The 21,158-nt window shown below is 62.3% G+C and overlaps 4 protein-coding genes across 5 annotated transcripts in view; 2 read left to right on the top strand and 2 right to left on the bottom strand.

The window, feature by feature from the left end:
- LOC102110299 (acrosin-like) overlaps positions 1 to 1,524 on the bottom strand; it is a 2,530-nt gene extending 1,006 nt beyond the window's left edge. The window contains exons 1-4 of the mRNA XM_005533092.2: positions 1,451 to 1,524; positions 1,075 to 1,335; positions 505 to 770; positions 140 to 285 (exon numbers count right to left, since the gene is read on the bottom strand). Coding sequence (XP_005533149.1) covers positions 140 to 285; positions 505 to 770; positions 1,075 to 1,335; positions 1,451 to 1,521 — 744 coding nt within the window. The 5' untranslated portion in view covers positions 1,522 to 1,524. The remainder of the gene's footprint in view (positions 1 to 139; positions 286 to 504; positions 771 to 1,074; positions 1,336 to 1,450) is intronic.
- Positions 1,525 to 2,310: 786 nt separating this feature from the next.
- LOC102110481 (acrosin-like) lies at positions 2,311 to 4,432 on the bottom strand. The gene is made up of 5 exons (XM_005533093.2): positions 4,359 to 4,432; positions 3,980 to 4,243; positions 3,402 to 3,667; positions 3,136 to 3,281; positions 2,311 to 2,694 (listed from the first exon to the last, which is right to left on the bottom strand). The coding sequence occupies exons 1-5, from the start codon at positions 4,427 to 4,429 to the stop codon at positions 2,311 to 2,313; spliced, it is 1,131 nt and encodes a 376-aa protein (XP_005533150.2). The 5' UTR covers positions 4,430 to 4,432.
- A 1,478-nt stretch (positions 4,433 to 5,910) lies between these two features.
- Positions 5,911 to 11,367, top strand: LOC148184385 (uncharacterized). Its single transcript, XM_088055712.1, has 5 exons — positions 5,911 to 5,948; positions 7,155 to 7,260; positions 7,701 to 8,084; positions 9,244 to 9,369; positions 11,251 to 11,367. Exons 2-5 carry the CDS (start codon positions 7,203 to 7,205, stop codon positions 11,325 to 11,327), a joined length of 645 nt encoding a protein of 214 aa, XP_087911838.1. The 5' UTR covers positions 5,911 to 5,948; positions 7,155 to 7,202; the 3' UTR covers positions 11,328 to 11,367.
- A 3,472-nt stretch (positions 11,368 to 14,839) lies between these two features.
- On the top strand, positions 14,840 to 19,647 carry TSPAN33 (tetraspanin 33). 2 transcript variants are annotated; one of them, XM_088055363.1, is made up of 8 exons: positions 14,840 to 15,020; positions 16,980 to 17,037; positions 17,137 to 17,264; positions 17,351 to 17,425; positions 17,530 to 17,625; positions 17,882 to 18,010; positions 18,714 to 18,875; positions 19,426 to 19,647. In XM_088055363.1, the coding sequence occupies exons 1-8, from the start codon at positions 14,916 to 14,918 to the stop codon at positions 19,525 to 19,527; spliced, it is 855 nt and encodes a 284-aa protein (XP_087911489.1). In that variant the 5' UTR covers positions 14,840 to 14,915; the 3' UTR covers positions 19,528 to 19,647. The 2 variants fall into 2 exon arrangements, with proteins under 2 accessions (XP_087911489.1, XP_087911490.1); XM_088055364.1 differs by lacking the exon at positions 18,714 to 18,875.
- The last annotated feature ends 1,511 nt before the right edge of the window (positions 19,648 to 21,158 follow it).

The following is a 21,158-nucleotide window of genomic DNA, read 5'->3' as shown; positions in this document are numbered from 1 at the left end:
CATGGGGCCCTAGTTAAGGTCAAGGGTCCCTGGGCTAGCTCTGAGGGGTTCCAGGGGGTCCCTGGGCTGGCTCGGAGTTCCAGGGGTCCCTGGGCTGGCTCTGAGGGGTTCCAGGGGGTCCCTGGCCCCACGCCCGCACCTGGCAGGTGTCGATGCCGCCCCGCGGGTACCCCGCGCACAGGTCCTGGGGGTGCACGGCCCCCCCGTACCAGCGGCTGCTGTTGCACAGCTGGACGTCGATGAGCCGCACCTTGGCCTCCTGCAGCACCACGCCCGGGGTCGGAGCTGCGGGCACAGAGGGCACAGAGGGCTCTGAGCACCGGCCCCTCCCTGGGCACAGCCCCCAGCCCCGGGCCCGAGCCGTGCCCCTGTCCCACCGTGTCCCCACCCAGAGCTCCGGGGCACGGCCCAGACCCCGCTCCAGCAGCTTTGGCCTCTGCCCTGGGCCATGCCGGCAGTGTCCCCATGTACCCAGCTCCTCCTGAGCCCCCGGCGGGCACTGACCGCTGTCCGGGCTGGCTCTCCAGCCCGCGATGAAGCACGTTCTGAGCTCGGGCACTGCCAGGGAGCTGTCGGGCACGCAGCCCAGCTGGATGTAGTCGCTGCACTCCACGGGCTGGTCCAGCTGCAGCAGAGCGATGTTGTTGCACTCTGAGTCGGCGTCGTAGTTCTGGTGCATCAGGACCCTCAGGATGCGGCGCAGCTTGTACTCAGGGCCCGGCTTAGCCAGATCTGTGGCCCCGATCGCCACTTCCCACCTGGAGGTGTCCCTGAGGAGGAGATGGAGAAAGGATCGATGGAGCAGAGCCGCGGGATGCAGCAGCGCAATTCCCTTCCCGTGCTGAGCACCTCCCTGTGCTGGGGGGACATCCCTGACCCTCCTGTGGGGACATCCCTGACCCTCAAGTGGGGACATCCCTGACCCTCCTGTGGGGACATTCCCGACCCTTCTGTGGGGACATTCCTGACCCTTCTGTGAGTATTCCTGACCTTCCTGTGGGGACATCCCTGTCCCTGCTGTGGGGACAACCCTGTCCCAGTTTTGGTGACATCCCTGTCCCTGCTCCTCCTTACTCAGCCTCGATGAAGCAGCGGGCGACCGTGAGCACCCACTGGGGGTGGATGAGGGCCCCGGAGCACATGTGCCACGTGCCGTTCTCCAGGTTGGCCTGGATGCTGACGATGCCGGGCCAGGTCCCCGAGGGGACACCGGGACCGTCCACAAGAAGGGAAAGGCCGTTGGAAGATCCCAAAGTCGTGTCCTCATCCTCTGAGTCGCAGTCGGGAACCGCGGAGCTGTGGTCGAAGGCCATGGGCCGGAGCCCGCAGGTCCCTCTGGAAGCACAAAGCCATCGGTGCCCTGCTCGGGGACAGCGGGGACAGGGACCCCCGAGGGGCTCATCCGTGCCAGGACAGCCCCGAGTGTCCCCGAGCCCCCGGGGCCACCGACCTGCAGGTGTCCCACGTGCCCCCCACGGGCCGGGCCAGGGCCAGCAGGACGAGCAGGGCCAGCAGAGCCATCGGTGCCAGCGCAGGTGGCAGAGGCGGAGCGGAGCTGTCACCTCTGGTGGCCCTGGCGGTGCCACCGGCCCGGGCTGATGTCACAGAGGGGCCGGTTCCATGCACGGGGCACGGTGGCCTCGGGTGGGGGAGAGGGGCGACACCGAGCTGTGGAACTTTGGAATGGTCTGGGTTGGAAGGGATCTTAAGAATCCCGCTGGAGCAGAGGATAACCCAAATCCAGGGATCCCAACCGGCTCCCCCAGGACTGAGGGTTGGGATGGGGGGTCCCGGCAGCTCAGAGACAGGAGCTGGGGACAGCGGGGACAGCCATGGGTGGCACCTCCAGCACCTGCCCAGCAGCCCGGGATCCCCGGCTGCTGCCATTCCCGTCCCCCCCGACGGCTTTTCCCGGGAATGGCACAGCCGAGGCTCTGCTGGAGGAATCCTGGCCTGGAGAAGTTTCTCCCTCTCTCCACCTGCCCGGCCCATCCTCCCCTCCCCTCCCTCCAGCCCTCCCTGGCTCCCCCTCGTCTCCCCCAAACCAGAGCCCAACCCCGCTCATTTTTCCCGGATCGTCCCATCCCTGTTTTCCCCAGGACAAGGAACTGGACAAGGTGGAGAAGTGGGAATAGGAACAACTCTATTTCAATCCAAAGTGGATTCACGGTCGGGGCGGGCGCAGGGGTCAGCGTGGGCAGGGCCCAGCAGCCCTGGGCACCGGGGCTGACCTTGGCCCCACAGCCACGGCCCCGGCTGGGACAGCTGGAGATCCTCTGCAGCCAGAACGGGATCTGCTCTTCCTCCTGCTCAACGCATTTTTTCCCTTAGGAACAGCAAGAACTTTTGCAGATTCCTGAAGAACCTCAGCAGGATTTCTTTTGGGAATGAAATGGTGATGAACGTGTCCGATTCTGCTTTTGGTGGCTCCTCAGTAACGCTCAGGGTCAGGACCGGGGTCGGGGTCACAAACAGGTTCAGGGTTGGGGTCGGGGCTGGCTCCGTTGCTGTCGGGGGTATCTCTGTTGGGACCAATCCCATCTGAACCTGGATCCATCCACGGAAGTGCTGGGTGGACGTGAACACCCCGGGCCGTTTGTCACCAGAGCAGCCTCGGCCCCAGCTGGCCAGTCCCACCAGCCAGAAGTAGTCACCAACGTTGTCCTTGCAGACCAGGGGGCCCCCGATGTCCCCCTGCGCCAGGAGAGAGGGGTCAGGGGCTGCTCCAGGCTCACAGCCACACCTCGGGGTTCTGGGGACACTGGGTGGGCTGGGGGGACAGGGGGACACAGGGACTGGGGGGGACAGGGGGACACAGGGACAAAGACCCACGGATGGGGAGTGGCAGCCCTGGGACACGGGACAGGGATCCATGGATGGGAAAGGGATGGGAGAGCTGGGGGTAAAGGACAGTGGGGGAAAGCGGGGGGCTCAGGGGTCTCTGGGCTGGCTCTGAGGGGTCCCAGGGGGCCCCTGGGATGGATCTGAGGGGTTCCAGGGATCCCTGGGCTGGATCTGAGGGGTTCTAGGGGGTCCTGTTTGGGATCAGGGGTCCCTGGGCTGGCTCTGAGGGGTTCTAGGGGTCCCTCGGCTCAGGTCCCTGTGCCCAGGAGGTCCCTGGCCCCACGCCCGCACCTGGCAGGTGTCGATGCCGCCCCGCGGGTACCCCGCGCACAGGTCCTGGGGGTGCACGGCCCCCCCGTACCAGCGGCTGCTGTTGCACAGCTGGACGTCGATGAGCCGCACCTTGGCCTCCTGCAGCACCAGGCGCGGCCCGGGAGCTGCGGGCACAGAGGGCTCTGAGCACCGCAACCTCGGGGGGCCCCGCGGGGCCCGGCCCAGCCCCGGGGCTCCGGGCCGAGCCCCCCGCAGCCCCGGGCCCTGTCCCGGCGGGCACTGACCGCTGTCCGGGCTGGCTCTCCAGCCCGCGATGAAGCACGTTCTGAGCTCGGGCACTGCCAGGGAGCTGTCGGGCACGCAGCCCAGCTGGATGTAGTCGCTGCACTCCACGGGCTGGTCCAGCTGCAGCAGAGCGATGTTGTTCCTGGCCGTGGCGGCCACGTAGCTCCGGTGCAGCAGGATCCGCAGGATGCGGCGCAGCTCGGCCTCGCGGCCCGGCTGAGCCAGGTCCGTGGCCCCGATCACGGCTTCGTAAATGGAAGGGTCCCTGAGGAGGAGATGGAGACGGAGGTGACGGGGAGCAGAGCCGCGAGATGCGGCAGCCCGGCAGCTCCCCGTGCTGTGGGGACATCCCTGACCCTGCTGTGGGGACATCCCTGTCCCATTTTTGGGGACATCCCTGACCCTCCTGTGGGGACATCCCTGACCCTGCTCTGGAGACATCCCTGTCCCATTTTTGGGGACATCCCTGACCCTGCTGTGGGCACACCCCATCCCCGCTCTTGGGACATCCCTGTCTCATTTTTGGGGACATCGCTGTCCCAGTTTTGGGGACATCCCTGACCCTGCTCATCCTTACCCAGACCTGAAGAAGCACTGGGCCACCGTGAGCACCCACTGGGGGTGGATGAGGATCCCCGAGCACATGTGCCACGTGCCGTTCTCCAGCGTGGCCTGGACGCTGACGATGCCCGGCCAGGTCCCCGAGGGGACACCGGCACCATCCAGGACGAGGGAGGCGACATAGGAAGAACCCAAGGTGGCGTAGTCATCCTCTGAAGGGTCGTAGTCGGGAACCACGGAGCTGTGGTCGAAGGCCATGGGCCGGAGCCCGCAGGTCCCTCTGGAAGCACAAAGCCATCGGTGCCCTGCTTGGGGACAGCGGGGACAGGGACCCCCGAGGGGCTCATCCGTGCCACGACAGCCCCGAGTGTCCCCGAGCCCCCGGGGCCACCGACCTGCAGGTGTCCCACGTGCCCCCCACGGGCCGGGCCAGGGCCAGCAGGACGAGCAGGGCCAGCAGAGCCATCGGTGCCAGCGCAGGTGGCAGAGGCGGAGCGGAGCTGTCACCTCTGGTGGCCCTGGCGGTGCCACCGGCCCGGGCTGATGTCACAGAGGGGCAGCTCGGAGGGTGGAACCTTGGAGCGGTGGCGCTGCCGGGGGGACCTTGGTGACAGCGGTGTCACCTCCCGCGCTGGGCCTGCGCTGGTGGCGCCCCGAAATGAAACACAGAGAGAGCTGCGGCCTTAAATAATTCATCATTAGGGCTCTCGTGGCTTCGTTAATGATTAAATTATTTATTATTATTAAATTAATTATTAATTTATAATAATTAATTATATTTGTTGTTATATGATTGGTAGTGTGGTGTATATTAGCAATAATAGATGCTCGTATATGTTAATATATGTTAAATATATGTAACATATTTTACATTTATATGTTAATATTTAATTAACATTTATTATATTGCTACATATAATAGCAATAAATATACATAATATATAATTACATATAATTATTCATAATTCATTATTAATAAACATTATTAATTTGTATTAGTAATAATTATGAAAATAACATTATTAAAACATATTATTTAATATGGTATGATATTATATTCCTATTTATATTATTTTTCTATTTATTAATATATCCTATCATGTTAAGATTAATTTTCGATATTATATAAATAATAAATATATATTAATATAGCCATTAATAATATATTAATATAACATTAATACTATAATTATTATATAATAATTATACATTCTATTAATATCCTTTGTTGATAATACATATTATATTAATTTATATATGTAAGTGTTCTATTATTAATATTAATAATATTATTATAATATGAATATGATATATTTTTAGTATAATATAATATAATACAAATAGTCTATAATATAGAATATAGTGTAATTTTCTATACCCTTTATACAACATTAATTAATTTATATATATAATTGTATATGTAATATATATTATATTTCATATATGTAATGTATATGTAATATATATTACACCACTTTTAATAATAATAAATATATTTTAATAAAACATAAACTTATCTCATATTAAAATAATAATAAATATGTTTGACTAAAACATAAACTTAGAACAGATTAAAATAGTAATAATTATGTTTTAATAAAACATAAATTTACAGCAGATTACGTGGTATATTTCGTTGGAATATAATAATAAAAACTGGAACACAACAATAAAAAAGAGCTTTTCCTAAATTTGCTGTTCTGGGCTGGACAGGGCACATCTGGACGGGCACAGGAAACATCTGGATGGGGCAGGACCCCGCCAGGCTTGGCAGCGGCACAGCTGGCAGGGGCAGCCCTGAGTCACAGCTGGCAGGGGCTGTGCCCTGAGTCAGCCCTGAGTCACAGCTGGACGCGGCCCAGCGGGGCAGGGGCACATCTGGTGCGGGCACATCTGGCGGGGCGGGGCGGGGGCGGGGCCGGGGGGGGGCGCCGGGGCGGGGCCGGGGCGGAGCGAGGCACGGGCGGGCGGCGGCGGGAGCCACGGTGAGGGGCGGGCCGGGAGGGCATTGTCCCCGGGTGGGACCGGGGGTGTCACCGGGGGCGTCCCCTGTCCCCGGGGTGGGGCCGGGGGTGTCCCCGGGGGTGTCCCCTGTCCCCCGGGATGCGCCCGGGGGTGTCACGGGGGGTGGCCCATGTTCCCGGGTGGGGCCGGGGGTGTCCCCTGTCCCCCGGGATGCGGCTGGGGGTGTCACCGGGGGTGTCCCTTGTCCTCGGGTGGGGCCGGGGGTGTCCCCTGGGGTGTCCCCTGTCCCCGGCGGGGGTGGGGCTCCGATCATGCCGGGGGCCGGGGGCTGCTGCCCACCGCGCTGCCCTACACCCAGCCCCGCCCCCTACCCTATAACTGCCCAACCCCCAGCCCCATAACCCCCCCCGCCCTATAACTGCCCAGCCCCCCGCCCCATAACCCCCCCGCCCTATAACTGCCCGGCCCCCAGCCCCATAACCCCCCCGCCCTATAACTGCCCGGCCCCCAGCCCCATAACCCCCCCGCCCTATAACTGCCCGGCCCCCAGCCCCATAACCCCCCCGCCCTATAACTGCCCGGCCCCCAGCCCGATAACCCCCCCGCCCTATAACTGCCCAGCCCCCAGCCCCATAACCCCCCCCCCCGACTGCCCCGCCCCCCCCCCCCTCACCCCCTTGCTCACAGCGGGTATGGGGGTTGGATACCCCGGTTTGCCCCCTCGCCATGGGGGGCAGTGTTTGGGGCACCCGCAGGTTTTGGGGTACCCACAGGGTTTGGGGTACCCGCAGGGTTTGTGGTGCCCGCAGGGTTCGGGGTACCCGCAGTGTTTGGGGCACCCGCAGGTTTTGGGGTACCCGCAGGGTTTGGGGTACCCGCAGGGTTTGTGGTGCCCGCAGGGTTCGGGGTACCCGCAGTGTTTGGGTGCCCGCAGGGTTTGTGGTGCCCGCAGGGTTTGGGGTGCCCGCAGGGTTTGGGGTACCCGCAGGGTTTGGGGTGCCCGCAGGGTTTGGGTGCCCGCAGGGTTTGGGGTACCCGCAGTGTTTGGGTGCCCGCAGGGTTTGGGTGCCCGCAGGGTTTGGGGTACCTGCAGGGTTTTGGGGTGCCTGCAGTGTTTTGGGATGCCTGCAGGTTTTTGGGGTGCCAGCAGGGTTTTGGGGTGCCTGCAGTGTTTTGGGATGCCTGCAGGGTTTTGGGGTGCCTGCAGTGTTTTGGGATGCCTGCAGGGTTTTGGGGTGCTCGCTGCTGAGGCTGCCTTGCAGGATCCCGGCAGGATGCCGCTGCTCCCCGTCGTGGCGCTCTGGGCTCTGTGCCCCCTCCTCGGCCGGGCAGGTACCCCCCGTCAGCGGGGTGGGGGGGGTCCTGCAGAGCCCCCCCGGCCCCGGTGACCCCCTTCCCAACCCCCCCTTTTTCCCCGCGGTGGCGACCCCGAGGCGAGGGCGGGGGAGCCGTTCCCGGCAGGGCGGTGACTCACGGGGCGGCTGCTTGGCACCGGCGAGCCCTCGGTGCCACCAGGGCTCCGCTGCCACCACCCGCGGTGTCCCCACGGATGTCCCCAAACGCGAGTGACCCCCTTACCCCGCTGTATCCCATCCCCGGGGGGAGTGACCCTGCCGTGTCCCCACGGATGTCCCCAACCAACCCCTCTACCCTGCTGTAACCCATCCCTGGGGGTGATCCCCGGTGTCCCCACGGATGTCCCCAAACGCGAGTGGCCCCTCTACCCCTCTGTATCCCATCCCCGGGGGTCACCCCTCCGTGTCCCCTCCCAGACCATCCTCCTGTCCCCGTCACGGTGACAGCGGCCATCGGCGAGGACGCCTGCCTGCCCTGCGGCAGCCAGCCCTGGGGTGCCCTGCGCGGGGTCACCCTCAGCTGCACCCACCAGGCCGGAGACCACCGCGCTGTCCCCGTGCTCAGCCACCGCCTGGGCTGGCAGCCGCCCCCCGAGCCGGGCTGGCAGCCCCCCGAGCAGCCCGACAGCCGCTTTAGGGGCAGGGTCGCCTTCTGCGCGGCGGGGACGGGGGAGGCCGGCGTGTCCCTGCTGCTGAGGAACCTCAGCGATCCCGATTTTGGGAATTATTCCTGCTACGCCTCCCGCGCCGAGGCCCCGCAGCTCCTCCTCTGCTCCCTGGTGCTGCAGCCCGTAGGGGAGGGTGAGTGGGGCGGGGGGTGACGCTGTCGTTTTTGGGGTCCCTCTCATTCCCTGATGTGTCCAGTCCTGTCCTCATCTGGGTGATGCCAGAATTTGGGGTGTCCCCAATTCCCTGATGTGTCCAGCCCTGTCCTCATCTGGGTGGTGCCAGAATTTGGGGTGTCCCCAATTCCCTGATGTGTCCAGCCCTGTCCTCATCTGGGTGGTGCCAGAATTTGGGGTGTCCCCACTTGGGTGGTGCCAGAATTTGGGGTGTCCCCAATTCCCTGATGTGTCCAGCCCTGTCCTCATCTGGGTGGAGCCAGAATTTGGGGGTGTCCCCACTTCCCTGCTGTGTCCAGCCCTGTTCCCGTCTGGGTGGTGCCAGAATTTGGGGTGTCCCCACCTGGGTGGAGCCAGTATTTGGGGTGTCCCCAGTTCCCAGCTGTGTCCAGTCCTGTCCTCATCTGGGTGGAGCCAGAATTTGGGTTATCCCCAGTTCCCTGCCGTGCCTGTCACTTCCTCTGTCCCCCCGGTCCATCCCTGTCCTCATATGGATGGTGTCAGAATTTGGGGGTCCTCCCAATTCCCTGATGCATCTGTCACCTCCTCCGGTCCTGTTCCCATCTGGGTGGTGCCAGAATTTGGGGGTGTCCCCAATTCCCTGCCCTGCCTGTCCGTCTGTCCCTGCTGTGCCTGTCCGTCTGTCCCTGCCGTGTTTGTCCCTCTGTCCCTGCCATGTCTGTCCCTTGTCCCTGCCGTGTCCGTCTGTCCCTGCCGGCTCTGTCCCTCTGTCCCTGCCAGCTCTGTCCCTCTGTCCCTGCCGTGTCTGTCCGGCTGTCCCTGCCCTGCCTGTCCGTCTGTCCCTGCCGTGTCTGTCCGTCTGTTCCTGCCCTGTCTGTCCCTTGTCCCTGCCGTGTCTGTCCCTCTGTCCCTGCCCTGCCTGTCCCTCTGTCCCTGCCGTGTCTGTCCGTCTGTCCCTGCCTGTCCCCCTGTCCCTGCCGTGTCTGTCCCTCTGTCCCTGCCCTGCCTGTCCCTCTGTCCCTGCCGTGTCTGTCCGTCTGTCCCTGCCTGTCCCCCTGTCCCTGCCCTGTCTGTCCGTCCGTCCCCCTGTCCCCGCGGCGGTTCGGGGCTCTCCGGGGCGGTGCTGGCGGTGTCCCCACGTGTCGCTGTCGCCGCAGAGGAGCGGGGGGCGGTGGCTCCGGACATGCTGACGGTGATTTGTGTCCTCACGGCCGCTTTCACCGCCGTGGCCATCGGGGTGCTGGTGTGTGCCCGCTGCCAGGGGCACTGCTGGGGGCGCGCAGGTGCGCGGGGGGCAAAAAAGGGGGGCGGGGGGGCACAAAAGGGGGTGTTTGGGGTTCTAAAGTGGGTGCGGGGGGCTCCAAAGGGGGTGGGGGGGGCTCCAAAAGGGGTGAGGGGGATTCCAAAGTGGGTGTGGGGGGATCACAGGTGCGTGGGGGGCACCTGAGGGGGTGCCGGGGGCACAAAGGGGGGGCCTGGGGGCACAGGGAGGTGTTGGGGGCTCCAAAGTGGGTGCGGGGGGCACCAAAGGGGGTGCGGGGGGCTCCAAAGTGGGTGCGGGGGGCACAAAAGGGGGTGTTGGGGGCACCAAAGGGGGTGTTGGGGGCACCAAAATGAGTGTTGGGGGCACCAAAGGGGGTGTTTGGGGCTCCAAAAGGGGAGCGGGGGGCTCCAAAGGGGGTGCGGGGGTCACCAAAAGGGGTGCGGGAGGCTCCAATGGGGGTGAGTGGGCTCCAAAAGGGGTGCGGGGGGCACAAAAAGGGGTGAGAAGGGTTCCAAAGGGGGTGAGGGCGGGGCACAGATGCGCGGGGGGCAAGAAAGGGGAGGCTGAGGGAACACAAGGGGGTGAGAGGGGCTCCAAAATGGGTGTTGGGGGTTCCAAACGGGGTGTGGGGGGCACAAAAGGGGGTGTTTGGGGCTCTAAAGTGGGTGTTGGGGGCACAAAATGAGTGTTGGGGGCACTAAAGGGGGGTGAGGGGGGCTCCAAAAGGGGTGCGGGGGGCACAGAAATGGGTCCGGGGAAGCTCCAACGGGGATGCGGGGGGCGCACAGGTGGGCGGGGGGGAAAAAAAAGGGGGGCTGGGGGCTCAAAAGGGGGTGAGAGTGGCTCCAAAATGGATGCGGGGGGCTTCAAAAGGGGTGCAGGGGGCAGAAATGTGGGTGTTGAGGGCTCCAAAGTGGGTGTTGAGGGCACCAAAATGAGTGTTGGGGGCACCAAAGGGGGTGTTTGGGGCTCCAAAAGGAGAACGGGGTGCTCCAAAGGGGGGTTGGGGGCACAGGGGTGTGCGGGGGGCTCCAAAGGGGGGGGTGGGGGCTCCAAAGGGGGTGCGGGGGGCTTCAGAAGGGGAGCGGGGGGCACAAAAATGGGTCCGGGGGAGCTCCAAAGGGGGTGTGGGGGGAGCACAGGTGGGCGGGGGGCAAAAAAGGGGGGCTGGGGGCACAAAAGGGGGTGAGAGTGGCTCCAAAATGGGTGTTGGGGGTTCCAAAGGGGGTGCTGGGAGCACAAAAGGGGGTGTTTGGGGCTCTAAAGTGGGTGTTGGGGGCACAAAAGGGGGTGCTGGGGGGCGCAGGGGGTGTTGTAGGATGGGGAGTCTCCAGCTGGAGACCCCCTGGCCCACTGGGGATGGGATTCTGTGTGGGGAGGGGATTTCCAGCTCCCTTTGTAGTGTGGGATCCATGGGATCCATGGGATCCATGGGATGGGATCCATGGGATGGGATCCATGGGATGGGATCCATGGGATGGGATGGGATAGGATGGGATGGGATCCATGGGATGGGATCCATGGGATGGGATGGGATCCATGGGATGGGATCCATGGGATGGGATGGGATCCATGGGATGGGATCCATGGGATGGGATGGGATCCATGGGATGGGATGGGATCCATGGGATGGGATCCATGGGATGGGATGGGATAGGATGGAATGGGATGGGATAGGATGGAATGGGATGGGATGGGATGGGATGGGATAGGATGAGCAGAAGGAATGGGATGGGGATGAGGGTGAGAACAGAATGGGATGGAGATGAGGGTGGGGATGAAGGCAGGGCAGGGACGAGGCCAAGGATGAGGATGGGGACAGGGATGGGGACAGGGATGAGGGTGGGAGCAGCTCTGTGGGGCCAGGACCGTCCCATGGACCCCCTCACTGTCCCCCCAGCCCCAGAGCCCGGAGCCGTGGCCGGAGGGGAACAAGGAGAGGTGACCTTGGGTGACGTGAAGAGCCTCAACACCTGAGGCCACCCCAGCTGGGTGACACTTGTGACACGGGCGTGTGACACGGCCCCAAACCGCGGGGACAGGGCTGGGGCAGTGCTCTGGGGCAGGGGTGCAGGGACGGGGGGTGCAGGAGGGGTTCGTGGGGGGTTCCCGATGGTTTGGGGTCCCCAGGGAGGGGCAGGGAACAGCTCAGGGTGTCCCCACCCTCCAGGGGACACCCAAACCCCGGGGTCCCGTGGCTGGGGGGGACAAACCCTGAGACCCCAAATAAAGAGCGTTGCTCCAGAGCGGGGGGTGACCCCTCCTTCCCACCCGCGAGGGGTCGGGGGGCTTGGGGGGGGTGAGGTGTGGGGTCCCCGTTTAGGGATGGGCTGTGAGGGTCACGGGGGTCCCCGATTAGGGGTGGGATGTGGGGGTCCCCGGGGTCCCAAATTAGGGGTGAGTTCTGGGGGTCCCCAATTAGGGGTGAGCTGTTGGGGTCCCGGGGGTCCCCGATTAGGAGTGGGATGTGGGGGTCCCCGATTAGGGGTGGGATGTGGGGGTCCCGGGGGTGCCCAAGTGCGCTCGTTCCCTCACGGCCGCTGTGCGGCGCTATCGGCCGGGGGTGGGGGGGTGGGGGGGTGGGGAGGAGGGGGGAGGCCCCGCCCACTGACCCGCCCACAACACCATTTTTGGTCATGTCACCGCCCATCCTCCCATCCATGGCCACGCCCTTTATCCCGCCCGTGTTCCGAAGGCGCCGAGCGGGACATTTGGGATATTTGGGATCTCGCAGAATCCCAGGGGCTCCGTGGGGCTCCTCGGCTGGTGCTCGCCCTCCTCCCATGGCGACCACTGCGGCTCTGGGGGCCATCAGAGCCTCCCTTCTCCTTCCCTGTGTCCTCCTGTCCATCCCTGTCCTGGCACCTCCCATGGATCCCATGGATCCCATCCCATCCCATCCCATGGATCCCATCCCATCCCATCCCATGGATCCCATCCCATCCCATGGATCCCATCCCATCCCATCCCATGGATCCCATCCCATCCCATCCCATCCCATCCCATCCCATCCCATCCCATCCCATCCCATCCCATGGATCCCATCCCATGGATCCCATCCCATCCCATCCCATCCCATGGATCCCATCCCATCCCATCCCATGGATCCCATCCCATGGATCCCATCCCATGGATCCCATCCCATCCCATCCCATCCCATCCCATCCCATGGATCCCATCCCATCCCATCCCATGGATCCCATCCCATGGATCCCATCCCATGGATCCCATCCCATCCCATCCCATCCCATCCCATGGATCCCATCCCATCCCATCCCATGGATCCCATCCCATGGATCCCATCCCATGGATCCCATCCCATCCCATCCCATGGATCCCACCCTTGTCCCACACCCAGCTCTGGGGTTTGGGGTACACCAGGACGGAGCCCTGGGCTCAATGTCCCTTTCTTGGAGCACTGCCGAGCCCTGGGCAGGGGACACCAGGGCAGGGGCCACCGTGGGGTGTGTGACACGGCCACCATGGGGTGTGGGACAGGGCCACCGTGGGGTGTGGGACACGGCCACCATGGGGTGTATGACATGGGTACCATGGGGTGTGTGACATGGCCACTGCAAGGTGTGTGACATGGCCACCATGGGGTGTGGGACATGGCCACCATGGGGTGTGGGACAGGGCCACCAGAGGTGTGTCACATGGCCACCATGGGGTGTGGGACACGGCCACCATGGGGTGTGGGACATGGCCACTGTGGGGTGTATGACACGGCCACCATGGGGTGTGGGACAGGGCCACCATGGGGTGTGGGACAGGGCCACCATGGGGTGTGTGACATGGCCACCATGGGGTGTGGGACATGGCCACCATGGGGTGTGTGACACGGCCACCATGGGGTGTGGGACATGGCCACTGTGGGGTGTGGGACAGGGCCACCATGGGGTGTGGGACATGGCCACCATGGGGTGTGGGACATGGCCACCACGGGGTGTGTGACAGGGCCACCACGGGGTGTGTGACATGGCCACTGTGGGGTGTGTGACATGGCCACCACGGGGTGTGTGACATGGCCACTGTGGGGTGTGTGACATGGCCACCATGGGGTGTGGGACATGGCCACCATGGGGTGTGTGACATGGCCACCATGGGGTGTGGGACATGGCCACTGTGGGGTGTGGGACATGGCCAACATGGGGTGTGGGACATGGCCAACATGGGGTGTGGGACATGGCCACCATGAGCTGGGGACAGTGGGGTGGTGGCATGACCACTGTGGGGTCACTTGGGGTCACCTCACCCATGGGGACACATCCATGGGGACACATGCCAAGGAGAAGGGATGTGATGGGCGGACACACGAACCTGGTGGGGGTTTTTTGGGAATCACACAGATCCGTGGACATCCCAGAGTGGCATCCATGGGCGCCATCATCTTCATTGTAGGGACAGAAACTCTTCTGTGAGGTTCAAACCCCACCAAGACCTGGTGGTCAAGACCCCATCAGCATTTTGGGGGCTCACGGGGGCTCCTCCACAGCAGCACCCCAATGTTCTGGAGGTGGGACTGGCTTCTCTGTGACCCTAAAAGCACAAAGGGGATTTTTGGTTTTGGTTCCTCTGCGTGAAGCTCTCGTCTTCCTCCGGAAAGGGCCGTGCCAGCATCTGCTCCCAGGGAATTTCCAGCCAGGAGTAGAAGAGAAAAAATTAAAAAATGGAATAAAAATAAATTAAATTATAACTGTGAGTCGGTGCTCTTTCCAAGCAAAGGGTGGTAGCACAAGGTGACATTGTGGTGGCACAAGGTGACATCTCTTTTCTAAGCCCAAGAGTGAGGTTTTTCTCACAAAAACTGAGAATGTGAGGCAAAAAAATAGGGCAAAATTCATCCCAAAAATGGGATTTGAGGGTTGGATCCTGCTGGGGAAGGAACCTGTTGCTTCCTCGTGTCCCAGGATTCACCAAAGCGTCCCGGTTTTGGCAGCAGAGGGGAATGGATGCGGTTTGGGCTCCACCTCCCTGTGCAGGAGAAGTCACTGAGGTGTCAGCACTGGAGGGTTTGGGGCTGATTTCAGCAAATTTGGGTCAGAGACTCAGCCACGTCCTTTTAGGAAAATCCCGAATGACCTCAGCTGGCCACGATTCAGGGACAAGAATTCCCCCGTGTCCCTTGGAGGACTGTCACCCGGGGCACAAATCAATGACGAATTATAGATATAATTATAAAATTCAACAATTCCGCCAAGCTGCGGGGTTCTCTGGGGCACGGACCGCACTGTTCGGGCACTTTCGGGAAGGGATTCAGGAAGTTTCCAGGCGGGATCTGAGCCCGACCCCGGCCCCGCGCGGGATGGGGAAGGGGTGCGCTGGCCCTTTAAGGCACGGACAGGTGCGGCAGTGCCACACCGCGCGGGGGGCGGGACCGGCGGGGGTTGAGTGACAGGGCGGTTAACCAATGGGAAGGCAGAAGGAGGAAGATGCAGCCAATGAGAGGGCGTGGAGGGGAGGGGGCGTGGCTGAGCGGAGCGGGGCTCGCTGAGGGGCAAAGCGGGGTCCGGTCAGGTTCGGCTGCGTTCGGCCCCGTTCGGCTCCGCTCGGCCCCGCTCGGCCATGGCGAGGCGGACGGCGGCCCCCGCCGGGCCCCTCATGGACGATTTCTCCTTCGTGAGCCCGGTGGTCAAGTACGTGCTCTTCTTCTTCAACCTGCTCTTCTGGGTGAGTGCGGGGGCACCGGGACACCCCATTCCCCGAGGATGGCCGCGTCCTGGGGCTGTCCCCATCGCTGCACCCCATTGGGATACCGACATCCCCAGGGACCCCCCAGCCCTGAGATCCCACCGGGACCACCTTGGGGCTCTCTCCATCCCTGTTGGGATCCCTCATCCCCAGGGACCCCCAGCCCTGGGATCCCACCAGGACCACCTTGGGGCTCTCTCCATCCCCGATCCCTGTTGGGATCCCCCATCCCCAGCGATCCTCCATCCCCAGGGATCCCACATCCCCAGGGACCCCCCAGTCCTGAGATCCCACCGGGACCACCTTGGGGCTCTCTCCATCCCTGTTGGGATCCCTCATCCCCAGTGACCCCCCAGCCCTTGGGGCTCTCTCAATCCCCGATCCCTGTGGGGATCTCCCATCCCCAGGGACCCCCCATCCCCAGGGACCCCCAGCCCTGAGATCCCACCAGGACCACCTTGGGGCTCTCTCCATCCCTGATCCCTGTTGGGATCTCCCATCCCCAGGGATCCCCCAGCCTCAAGGACCCCCCAGCCCTTGGGGCTCTCTCCATCCCTGTTGGGATCCCCCATGCCCAGTGACCCCCAGCCCTTGGGGCTCTCTCAATCCCCGATCCCTGTTGGGATCCCTCATCCCCAGGGACCCCCCAGCCCTTGGGGCTCTCTCCATCCCCGATCCCTGTTGGGATCCTCCTGGGCCTCTCTCCACCCCTGGACCTATTTGGGACCCCACATTCCCGGGCTCCACTGACCTGCCTCCATCCCCAGGACCCCACCAGGAACCCCTTGACTTTGGAGCTGTCCCCACCCCTGATCCCCACTGGAATCCACTCTCCTCGCGATCCCTGGAGCCCCCCAAGCCCAGTGACCCCTCATTCCTGAGGGATTCTTGCTCCCTGGGAATGTCCCCATCCCTGGACTCCACTGGGATCTCCCATTCCAGAATCTCCAGAAGGAGTTTCCCCGTTCCCTGAGAATTTTTGGGGTCCTTTGACCCTTCCTGGCCCCACACAGGTGACAAACCTCCCAGGGAGGGGGACAGAGGCCCCTCTTGTCCCCAGCCCATCCCAGAGATATCTCCTGCAAGGAAGCCACAGTTTTCCATATTTGGGGGCCTTTTTTATTATTTTTTTTAATATTTTGAGGGATTTTTTATGCTTTTGAAAAGCTTTATGTTTTGAGTATTTTTTTTTTTATGCTTCAAGGACTTTTTAAAAATGCTTTGAAGATTTTTGCACCGCTTGGGAGATTTGAGGATTTTTTTTATGTTTTGGGGATTTTAAAATGCTTTTGGGTTTTTTTGGGGTTTTTCTTTGCAAGTTTTGGGTTTTGGTTTTTTGTTTTTGTTTTTTTTTTGCGGGTTATTTCCGTGTTTGCAATCCTATTTTTGAGGAAGTTTCTTGCTTCCCATAAACCACAAGCCTGTGTCCAGCCACCTGCAGAGGAACAGCGCTGGCTGGCGGGAGGTGGGGACAGAGGTGACCTCCCAGGGGGTGGGGACAGAGGTGACCTCCTGGGAGATGGGGACAGATGTGACCTCCCAGGGGGTGGGGACAGAGGTGACCTCCCAGGGGGTGGGGCAGAGGTGACCACCCAGGGGGTGGGGACAGAGGTGACCTCCCAGAAGGTGGGGACAGAGGTGACCTCCCAGAAGGTGGGGACAGAGGTGACCACCCAGGGGGTGGGGACAGAGGTGACCTCCCAGGGGATGGGGACAGAGGTGACCTCCTGGGAGATGGAGACAGAGGTGACCACCCAGGGGGTGGGGACAGAGGTGACCACCCAGAAGGTGGGGACACAGTGGACACCGTGTGACGAGGGGAAACTGAGGCAGCCCCTGCAGCTCTGCTGCCCTGTTTCCATCCCCGGCTCTGAGGTGGGGACATGGGTGTGGCACGGGGCTGGTGACAGCTGCGGGGTCACCTCTGTCCCTCTGCAGATGATCTCCATGGTGATGGTGGCCGTGGGGGTCTACGCCCGGCTGCTGAAGCACGCAGGTGAGCTCGGGGGTGGTTCCCTGCCGGTTCTGGTGCTCTGGGGGCTGTCATGGGGGGTCCTGGGGGTGCTGGCAGTGCCGGTGACAGCTCTGGTGACAGAGGCAGCCATGGCGTGCCTGGCGGTGGACCCTGCCATCCTCCTCATCATGGTGGGCGTCCTCACCTTCCTCATCACCTTCTGCGGCTGCGTCGGCTCCTTGCGGGAGAACATCTGCCTGCTGCAGATGGTGAGTCCTGCCGGGGCTGGGGGACCTGGTGGCATCTCGGTGTCCCCTCCCGTGGTCCCCTCACCGTCACATTCCTTTTCCTGCAGTTCTCCGTCTGCCTGACCATCATCTTCCTCCTGCAGCTGGCGGCCGGCGTGCTGGGCTTTGTCTTCTCCGATAAGGTACCGAACCCAGAGGGTGGGATGGGGAGCCCAAACCTGGTGGGGGTGATGGGTGACCCCACTCGTGCCACCCGCCGGGTGACAGCCTCGCTGGTGTCCCCCAGGCACGTGGGAAGGTCAGCGAGATCATCAACGGGGCCATCGTGCATTACCGGGATGACCTGGACCTGCAGAACCTCATCGATTTTGGGCAGAAGGAGGTGACCGGGGTGGGGGTCTGCAGGGTTGGGGTGTCCCTCCAATGGATCAGGACATGTCCCCACTTCTTAAATCTGTGGGGTGGCACAGCTTGGGGACATTGGATGGCTCTGGCAAGAGGATTTGATGTTTGTGGTGATGTCCTGCATGGGCAGGGCGAGGCTGGGGAGAGCTGGGGGCACCAACAGCCCTGAGTGTGCTGTCCCCCTGCCACGGGCTGCTGTCCCCTCCGCGCCGAGCCCCGTGTCCTGCCCGCAGTTCAGCTGCTGCGGGGGTGTCTCCTACAAGGACTGGTCCCAGAATGTGTATTTCAACTGCACGGCCACCAACCCCAGCCGTGAGCGCTGCTCCGTGCCCTTCTCCTGCTGCCTGCACAACACCGAGCAGGTCAGTCCTGGGGTGGCCTCGGGGGACACTGCCCTGTGCCCGTCCTGCTGTGCCCTGGGGCTGTGCTGGGCCTGGAGCCCTGCCCAAGGGGAGAGAACACGCTGGTGGCAACAGATGGGTCCCATCTCATTTTTGGGGTTTGGGTTCTCCTGTCCTACCTTCTGGGTTTGGATTCCTCCATCCCACACTCTGGGTTTGGATTCCCCCATGCCACACTCTGGGTTGGGTTCCCCATCCCACTTTTGGGGTTTGGGTTCCCCATCCCACTTTTGGGGTTTGGGTTCCCCATCCCACTTTTGGGTTTTGGGTTCCCCATCCCACTTTGGGGTTTGGGTTCCTCCATCCCACACTCTGGGTTTGGATTCCCCCATGCCACACTCTGGGTTTGGGTTTCCCATCCCAACATCTGGGTTTGGGTTCCCCCATGCCACACTCTGGGTTTGGGTTCCCACACTCTGGGATTGGGTTCCCCATCCCAGCCTTGGGCTTTGGGGACATTTCCTGGGTGGAAATGCTGTGGTGAGCCGGGGAGAATTCTCCCTCTCGAGCTGGGATTGGCTCTTTGGGGACAGGTGGCTCTGGAGGGCCGGCCTGGGGACACCGAGGAAGGGGACACCCCACCAAGGCAAGGCCAGAGCTCCTGGTCACCACACGGCTGCCCCCCAAGAACCAGGACCCCAGTGTGTCCTGTCCCCTCTCCCAGGCCGTCATCAACACCATGTGTGGCCACGGGATGCAGGCCAGAGGCTACCTGGAGGCCAGTGCCTTCATCCACACCAACGGCTGCATCGACAAGCTGGTCAACTGGACCCACAGCAACCTCTTCCTGCTGGGGGGCATCACCCTGGGGCTGGCCCTGCCCCAGGTACGGGGCTGGGGCACTGCGGGGGACAAGGCTCCATCCCAAAGCTCTGCTTGTGGGGTTTTTTGGGGGGCTGCCTTAATGGCATTAATCCTAAATGGATTGCCAAATGGGGGAGTTGGGATGGGATTTGGGGTGGGGCAGTGATGCAAATGTCAGGCATGGGGGGAATGGGGTGACACCGCCTGGTGTTGCTCAGTACCTCCCTCTCCCCTTCTCCTTCCTCCCTCTCCCTTTCTGTCCCCACTTCCTCTTCCCTTTCCCCCTTCCTCTCCCATTTCCTTCCTGGTTCCCCTTCCTCTTTCTCTTCCCTTCTCCTCCCTCCCCTGTATCTCATTTCCCCTTTCCCATCCCCATCCCCTTCCTCTCCCCATCCCCTCCTTCTCCCCATCCCCTCCCTCTCCCCATCCCCTCCCTCTCCCCATCCCCTCCCTCTCCCCATCCCCTCCTTCTCCTTATCTATCCCCCTTTCCCCATCCCCTCCCTCTCCCCATCCCCTCCCTCTCCTTATCTATCCCCCTTTCCTCTCCCTATCCCTCCCTCTCCCCTGCAGCTGGTGGGCATCGTGCTGGCGCAGCTCCTCATCAACCAGATCCGTGACCAGATCAAACTGCAGCTCTACAACCAGCAGCACCGGGCAGACCCCTGGTACTGAGCCCCGGCCTCTCCGGGGGCGTTCCCGACCCCGGATCCGCGGGAAGAGCCCGAGGGGCTCGGCTGGAGAAGAGGGATGGCGGATCCGCGCTGGCTGCGGAGAGGGAGGCTCCGTGCCTTTGGCAGCCGGCGCTGGGCTCGGCCTGGAGGTGCTGAGCTGAGGCAGCGTCGGGGAATCGCTGTCTGTCCGTCCGTCCGTGCCTCCTGCTGCTGCACAAAGCTTCGCACTGGGATGTGCTTCCCCTCCCCACGTGTGCTGGAGAAGGACGTCTGTCTGTCTGTCCGTCTGTCTGTGCACTGAGCTGCCTTGGCCCAGGCTGGGCTGTGGGACTGGGGACAATCCCCCACAGCCAGTTGTCTGGGGACAATCCCCAGGGCCAGGTGTTTGGGGACAATCCCCCACAGCCAGGTGTTTTGGGACATTCCCCATGGCTGGGTGTTTGGGAACAATCCCCCACAGCCAGGTGTCTGGGGACAATTTCCATGGCTGGGTGTTTGGGGACAATCCCCCACAGCCAGGTGTCTGGGGACAGTCCCCAGGGTCCGGTGTCCATCTCGGTGTCCCCAGGTGTGGGGACAGCCGCGGGCTCTGCGGGTGCTCTGCTGCTTCTTGGCTTTCATGGACAATAAAGACGCGAGGCCCCGAGCTCTGCCAGGCCGTGCAGGGGACACCGTGGTGGCTCTGGGGACACTCAGGGGACACCATGGTGGCTCTGGGAACACGCAAGGGACGCTGTGGTGGCTCTGGGAACACTCAGGGGACACTGTGGTGTCTCTGGGGACACGCAGGGGATGCCGCAGTGGCTCTGGGGACACGCAAGGGACACTGGTGGCTCTGGGGACACTCAGGGGACACCGTGGTGGCTCTGGGGACACACAGGGGACACTGTGGTGGCTCTGGGGACACTCAGGAGACACTGCAGTGGCTCTGGGGACACGCAGGGCACACCGCGGTGTCTCTGGGGACACACAGGGGACAGGACACCGTGGTGGCTCTGGGCACACACAGGGGACACCGCGGTGTCTCTGGGGACACGCAGGGGACGTCGCAGTGGCTCTGGGGACACGCAAGGGACACTGTGGTGGCTCTGGGGACACGCAGGGGACACCACAGTGGCTCTGGGGACATGCAGGGGACACTGTGGTGTCTCTGGGGACACTCAGGGGACACCGTGGTGGCTCTGGGGACACTCAGGGGACACTGTGGTGTCTCTGGGGACATGCAAGGGACACCGCAGTGGCTCTGGGGACACACAGGGCACACCGTGGTGGCTCTGGGGACACACAGGGGACACTGTGGTGTCTCTGGGGACACGCAGGGGATGCCGCAGTGGCTCTGGGGACACTCAGGGGACACCGCAATGGCTTTGGGGACACATAGGGGACACTGTGGTGGCTCTGGGGACACGCAGGGGATGCCGCAGTGGCTCTGGGGACACGCAAGGGACACTGTGGTGGCTCTGGGGACACGCAGGGGACACCGCGGTGTCTCTGGGGACACGCAAGGGACACCGCAGTGGCTCTGGGGACACACAGGGCACACCGTGGTGGCTCTGGGGACACGCAGGGGACACTGTGGTGGCCCTGGGGACACTCAGGAGACACTGCAGTGGCCCTGGGGACACACCGAGG

The sequence above is a fragment of the Pseudopodoces humilis genome, chromosome 5 (assembly GCF_049639895.1).
Source record: "Pseudopodoces humilis isolate 2021_Gansu_Grassland_sample_001 chromosome 5, ASM4963989v1, whole genome shotgun sequence".
Taxonomy (NCBI): domain Eukaryota; kingdom Metazoa; phylum Chordata; class Aves; order Passeriformes; family Paridae; genus Pseudopodoces; species Pseudopodoces humilis.
This window is presented reverse-complemented; position numbering and strand designations above follow the sequence as displayed.